We start from the raw sequence: 7,778 nt of genomic DNA on the forward strand, positions 1-7,778 counted from the left end.
AATTAAAAATGAATTTCATTTTGTGAATAACTATAATGGCTCGCGTTTAAAAAACCCTTAATATATTAATTGCATTGCATGTACACGAGCCTATTTTTCTATATTTATCTCTTTTGATATTAAACAATACTATTTAAAGAAAGATTAATATATTATATAAACCAACTCACGTAGTCTAAATATGATCGAAGTAAGTGACAGTAAGCTGAAAATCGGCCGGAATGTGCAAGTAAATCCCAGCATCCCTGATTTAAATGTTGCAAGTTTCGTAAATGGTTAAAAAAATGTAATATTGTTTCTAAACTATCGACTATATTGTCCATTTACTCATTTTCAAATAGAGTTTCCAAGTTTGTTTGTATAAACATGTCGATGCGTGTGACATATGGTTACGAAAATTGGATTACGTAACTGCCAATTTGCGATGAATGAAATAAATTATTTCAGATGCCCTGGAAGAGAATTGTACGGATTTTCAGGGTGGTACTGTCAGACACGGTCTCCTTTACGTGCCAGGACCTGCGGTTTGCAGTCTCTGCGTTTGCTATCATTCCGAGCCTATGTGGTGTCAAGCCATTTATTGTACGCCACCATACGTGAGTACTCGAGAATACGAAGAATATGTGTATCTACGAGTAATTCGAACCCGTATCTTCCCAGCAAACGAGAATGGATTGAAATGAATTGAAATGAATTCAGATCTTCAGAAATATTGGTTCATGAATATTAAAATGAATGCTTTTCAATCCTAAATACAGCATTTTTTATTTATTTATAGGAATTGCATGGAGCATATCTCTATGCTTTTCAATCTAAAAATAATATTAGCTTTTGCTGTGCACAACATACACATTGTGAATACTGTTCAATTCAAAATTTTGAATAGGAGTTTTTCAATCCAATTGCATCCAATTGAATCCAATTACATCCAATTGAATCCAATTGAATCTAAAAAAAGTATTCGCTATTTAAAATATGTATTCGGATAGAAAACATTTCAATCTATTTTAATCTATTTTCGTTTGCTGGGTTCGGATCGAATTAATTCCTATAAATATTTTTTCACATTACTCGTTTGAATTCCTACGTTTTATTTTAATGGAGGATCGAGGAGTTATTTTGTAAATTATGACACACTTTATTGTATAGTTGCGTGTAATCACTTACTGTTTAATTTTTTGATCGATAGCGGTTCTTGTAATTTTCGTTTTTAATTCTCGAAGACAATAGCGCATTAAAAATTTTTCATCCAAAAGATAATTTCTTATTATTAGCGTAATAAGAGAGAGTTTCGAAATCACGCCTCAGACATGAGGCAATACGACGAGGAAGAAAAATAAAAAAGAAAAAATAACTAACATTATAGTTTCGCGAGTCGCGGCGACGATTTACAGCATTCGTTGCTTTAACTGCATTTTTTAAATTACTCTTTATATACCCATGTTGCCGATTAAAATCAATGTCATACATGCGGTGCCATCTAAATTAGCACACAGTTTTACGTATACATAGTACACATAGTTAATAAGCGCAATCGGCTATATTATAGTTTTCAAGAGAAAAACTTTGAACAACTGCCACAACAAAATAAGTACATTTATCTTAACTTAATAATATTGAACAATATTATTCTCTATTCTTAGTTTATTAATTTATTCTACAACGGCACACTATTTTCAGCACTTTATAGAACTGCACATATATGGATCATTTGTGTCCAATCCGATTTTGAGGCTGTTAAAATGCTCGAAAAATTCACACATGTTTAAATTCATACATGTTCTCTACTAAATTATTCGACTAGTAGACATTGAACAAAAAGTTTGGAAAAGTTATAAAAATTACGCAGGTAAAAAAACTGTTAGAAATGGCATAGACTGCATCGAATGATCCACGTATACCGTTGAAGAGTTAATAATAGACACAAAAAGAAAATAAGGTGACACAGTGTTATAATTTTTCTCAAATTTAATTTTTACAAAATAATAATTTTCTAAAGTGAAAATTTTTTTAATTATTTCTTATACTAATAAAAATAGAGTAAAAATTAGTGTGAAAAAAATTTTTACTATAACAATATTATTATTAACATATCTTAAAAGTATATGATCTAAATTATATGTACCAATCGATAGAAAATTTTTTGAAAATAAGAGAGGATATACATAATAGAACAGCAATCATAGAAGAAAAGCAATCTTTATAATAAATCTTTTATTTGTATAAACGCTATATTCTGTGAGAAAAGAATTATAGCATATTTTTAGATCTGATTATTTTTAACGATGTCTTAAATTATTATAAAAACTCATTCTCAAGTACTAATCTAATTGTTTCGCAGAAATGCAAAAAATTCCGCGTGGGTGAACGCTGCTGTGAATTTGAGTGTCTCGACGATAGTGACGATTGGAGTGGCCCGGACGTGTACGATGCTGCTGGATCGTCCAAAATCCAGGAGCAGAGTTTTGTCCTGTACCTATTGAGCATAATACTGATCGCGTTATCGATAGTGCCTTAATTACGATCAGATGAAATCCGCATTGCAATTATCGTCGCCATAAATTCTTATCGGATATAATTCGCGAAGAATTCGTCCGTTAGTGAATATGATATTAGTGAATATGATTTATGATGATGATGAACAGCATATTCTTTACCCGATGTAGCAATTAAGACGTCCATGAGCTTAAGCAAAGTGCTTAGTTAAGCGAAGAGAAAGAGAGAGAGAGAGAGAGAGAGAGAGAGAGAGAGAGAGAGAAAACTGGAATTTCTTCCAGTAAACCGATTTAAGTTAAATTGAAAATTGATCAAGTCACTGTTTAAATAATTATAACAAACTGAGAAAACGGAATATTTATTTTATGAATAATAAATAACAAAATTTAATATCGTTTCGATCTATAGTTTCAATATAATAATTATTGTTATTGCATCATATATGCCAAATTAAAAAAAAGTGTTTTTTCATTCTTTTCATAATTTTGATAAGAACAATTTATAAACACTTTATAAGAACTTGAGTTGTATAAGTTGGACTTGGAACATACACGTAAACATGTGAACAAGTCTTTTTCATTTTCTCGATTTTTTGTTTTCTTTCAAAACCCATTTCCTCATATTTTTCCACTTCGTCAAATTCGACATGATAACACTTATCAGACGGCATGCGAACTAGATATCGAAATTCTACTCGTATTCAAACATCAAGGAATGACGTGGGTAGCTCTTGGAATAATCCGAATATTCACAATCGGATGTCAGCCACTGTCATATAAGAGCTGTACTTGATCTCGTTTCGAAGTAAAATTCAGCATTTTGTTTTGTTTATAGAACATGTGAAATATATTGCATGCAAAATTATCGTCAAAAAATTAATTCATCAATTCTCAATCAGCTTTCTCGGCTTATCAATTCTCGAGAATGCGATATAAGCGATATCGTAATCGTAATAATGAATGATATAAAAAATGGCGAGACATCTGATTCTGATCGCCTTTGATAATATTCACGCATGGACGTGATCAAAGGAAACTGAAAATGAAGAATTAAAAATTGAAACATCGTGCACGCGTATGCACGTATAACAAATCAAAATTTTTACTTTTCCAATATCGCGAAACAATATGTGATAACGAACGTGTTAGATTGAGAGATTAGTGCGAAAACGAATACTGGAAAATTCGAGTGCGTAATATTCTAATTCTTTTCTTAAAAGAGAGAGAGACTCGTTTCAATTTCCAATTCAACCATTTTTCAATCGTTCATTCGCTTTGCTTATTTACGCCGGTAAACAACCGTTTCTTTTGAAAAGACACTTTCTTACGAATAAAATGCATCATATTAAAATGCATTCTATTTCGATATCCCGACAATATATAACTTTCACTCGCTTCCATGTAAGCATTACAAAACATTTCGATTACTCTTATTCCAACTAACACTCGATTACTATTATTCGCACATTTCAAAGCGACGATAATTATAATAAGCGCTTGAATTTTCATGCGATATAAGCTTTAATTATAATTACTGTCGATTTGTAATATTGCATCATTAATTGTTGGCCGATAAATTAATTGAAGCATAAATTGTAATATACGAACAGTTTAATTATCTCAAAATTTGACAATTAGTAATTGAAATTAGTAAACGATGTGCGATTTTGGAACCTTTCCATAGAGTCACAGAATTACTTTATAACGCTTGTTGGGAACTATCTAAAAAAAAAAAAATTGACTACTTTTAACAAAATGTGACACAGTATTCTAATGCCAGTACATTTATAAAACAGAGCAACATGGGGCCATACAAATTATATAATATAACATACACACGCGAATGTGCTTTCTTGATGCGCTCTTTTCACGACAAAAGAAAATATGTGCAAATGAAAATACGGTGCTATTATAAGTCATTTCTGTAAGGAACATAACGCTATATATTATAAATATTATAATATTCGCGAGTCTGCAATAATGCGACACTACATATTCCAGTAATTGCGCACGTATGCTTACCTGTGATATACTTTTACGGCGTTTGATTATTGCCCTTGTCCTTGGATTACATAATAACTTTGTGAATCTCAGAGGTTTAGTGCTGTGAATGTCTCTGACGAAAGTAACCCGACCCTTTCAAAAATTGGAGACAAAGATGAAGAAACAACCGTAATCACGTTAAGGATGGCGATAGTAATAATTATCTAATAATAATATATTGATTAATGTTATATTTATAATCGATTAATTATGTGGAAATTCTATTTACTATGTAAAAGTAATGTTCTATATAAAGAGTTCTATATAAAAAAAATTGTTATATAGAAGAATTATTATTATTCTTTTAAATGATATTTATCCTTAAGATTCTACAAACGTACGTTATATTTAATTATTGTTAATGCTAATAAAAATGTTCTATAATCTTGGACTGCGCGAGAAGTCATAAGAGAAAATTATGAGATTGTAGGTAACACGAATAATAATGTTATGTATGACTTATAATCTAAAATTCTGTCATAAAGAGTATTTGCGAATAAGGCGCATTCAAATAATCCGGCGCGAACTTAATACTGACCCGAATTGTTTATGATATAATAATTTATATATTTCTTATTTCGCAGATATATCTTTCGATTACATGGAAATTCACATTTTCGCACGATTACTTTAATAATCATTTGTAATATGTCTCCATTGTTAACTACTCACTTATTACCTAATATTTATGTCACATTCAAGCGTTGAAGGCAATCTTTCAATCGCGTCAATTTGAGATACTAAACATCTCAATTGAGCCGCTCTCAATACTAAAGGCGGACTAATCCCGAATTGCATTTGAATTTTATATAAGCGCATTGTCTAAGTTTTGCGCAAAAATCAAGGCCAAATTCTGGTGCTATTGAAGCCTTTTGTTGAGTGAGTGCAATAAAAAAAATCTTTAAGATTAAATAGTTATAGCTTATATACAATGGATTAAGGATGTGCGATACGTGTACTTTTACCATTGATTCGCGTATTACACATCTCTACAATAGATACGTTTATAGTATGCGATACTTGGCTCGGATGTGATCTAATTTTTAATACAATAATGTTGATTTGTTCAAAAAAAAAACTTTTTTTTTTAAAAGTTTTAAAAAAAGTTTGCAAAATTTTTCGATGCTTCGCGGATATGCTCAAGTATTTAAATTAAAATATACTTGTATCACTTTCTAAATATTTTAAAAAAAAAATATAAAGGATTTCATGTTTAGATATTATACATTATGTATCTCCGAGCCATGTATGATAATAAATTTTGAATCGAATTTATTTAACTTTTATCGTCTCATTTTGACGGGACGATAATGACATCCTTGGCTGATGAGAAATATAAAATGACACTTTTCCTAAAAGCGCACCTTACCAATATTTTTACTCTCTCTTCTTTCTCTATTATAACTTGTTCCAATCCAGTAAAAAGAATTATTAATCAGCCAATTCTTTTAAACTTATTTATAAAAACTGGTGTAACTCTTTTGAAAAAGAAAAACGACACACACACACACACACACACACACACACACACGCGCGTGTGTGTAACATTTACACACATGTGTGTAAATAAGAGGATAGCTTTAACATTACAATATGTACTTTTCACATAGTTATATCATGTAATAAGCAAGAGGCCTTTTATGTATGAGTGAATATCATTTAGAATATCCATATTATGAACTTACAATAAAATTTAATCCAAAATAGTAAACAAATTTGAATATGATCTTAGATGGACCAATCTTTCTTTAATTCCCTCGAATAACAAAAAAGTATGTCAATAGATTTAATAATAAGACAAAAGTAAAAATTTGTACATCAAATAAAGTTTATTCATAAGATTTCTGCCGGCAATTATATATTATTTACAATCGTATCGCATGTATCTTTACAACACGTGTAGATACAAAAATACTTATCTATAAAGTATTCGAGAATGTAAAATTGAAAGCCCTTACCCATAAATAGTTAATCATCATATAGGATTGCCTATAACGAGACATACGAGAAATTACTTAATGATGTATGAACATTATCATCATCATCATATCTTCCTAATTTTCTTTTTTCCAAATAGTGTCATATAGGTCTGTACGACGTTGATTAAAAATCGGGATTTGCTCTCTGACTTCATTCACAATTTTTAAATCTGTAATAATGTATTATTTTGATGTAAAGTACAATTATATATTGTTATTAAGATGCCAATGTTATAAATGTATAGATTTATATATAAATTTTTTATGTCGCCTAATTTATACGTATATTTATATTTTATATACAGTTGTATATTTTGTTTGACGTTTTTTCGTACTAATTGTAAGTATATAATAAAGTATATAATATTTCTATTAATTGCACGTATTGAAGAAGTAAAAGAATGTATGCAGCTGTTCAAACACAATAATTAATGATTGCAATTTAAAAGATATTTCTTTTTACCACATAGAAAATATTTAATTTTTATTAAATATATATTCTGAATTGTAACTTGCAAATTGTGCCGTTTAGTTGTTATTCTATTGGAAAATAAATTTACCTATATCAAAGACTATCATATCCTCGACGGCATTCAGCTCGCCAAGTATTTCTCCCCAAGGATTGGTTAACTGAGTATGCCCCCAAGCAACGTATCCAGGCGGCGAGCCACGTGCCGGTGACACACAGGCTACATATAATTGATTGTCGTTTGCTCTGGCACGCTGTAGCAGTGACCAATGCAGCGGGCCAGTGGTCATATTGAATGCCGCCGGATACACCAACATCTGACAACCTGATATCGTAGAAATTTAGAGGCATAATTTGAGGAGTGTAATAAAATCATCTCAATTAAATATTTTGCCACATACTTATAATATATGTGTAAATGATTATTTACATACAGATAAGTTGTTTAAGAAATTTGGATGCAAACACAATTACATTCAAGATACATTTACATATGTAAGGGTATAAATTCGTACGCAAATTTAACATTTTTTAATTACTGAATGAGATTAAAAAAGAAAATTATAAAAACTGTTTTATAATTGTATTAACTTTACTAATAGAACTAAATTTAAATCGATCTATTGTAAAAAAAATAGCAATTCATAAATCATGAGAAAAATAAAATATAATCATTATTTTTTTTAATGATGTTGCATGACGATTATTATAGCAATTGTACAAATTTGAATATAACAAGAAAAAAATATTCCTGTTATACACATACATATACATATATATATATATATATAT

General features: G+C 29.8%; 1 protein-coding gene and 1 pseudogene across 2 annotated transcripts in view; one reads left to right on the plus strand and one right to left on the minus strand.

Moving 5' to 3' along the window:
* LOC108689824 overlaps positions 1-2,752 on the plus strand; it is a 7,112-nt pseudogene extending 4,360 nt beyond the window's left edge.
* Positions 2,753-6,364: 3,612 nt separating this feature from the next.
* The window catches only part of LOC108691424 (omega-amidase NIT2), a 9,046-nt gene continuing 7,632 nt past the window's right edge, over positions 6,365-7,778 (minus strand). For both annotated transcript variants that reach the window (XM_018199186.1, XM_018199180.1), the window contains 2 exons: positions 7,078-7,311; positions 6,365-6,687 (listed from right to left, as the gene is read on the minus strand). In XM_018199186.1, coding sequence (XP_018054675.1) covers positions 6,593-6,687; positions 7,078-7,311 — 329 coding nt within the window. In that variant the 3' untranslated portion in view covers positions 6,365-6,592. The remainder of the gene's footprint in view (positions 6,688-7,077; positions 7,312-7,778) is intronic.

The sequence above is a fragment of the Atta colombica genome, unplaced genomic scaffold, assembly GCF_001594045.1.
Source record: "Atta colombica isolate Treedump-2 unplaced genomic scaffold, Acol1.0 scaffold105, whole genome shotgun sequence".
In the NCBI taxonomy this organism is placed as follows: Eukaryota; Metazoa; Arthropoda; class Insecta; order Hymenoptera; family Formicidae; genus Atta; species Atta colombica.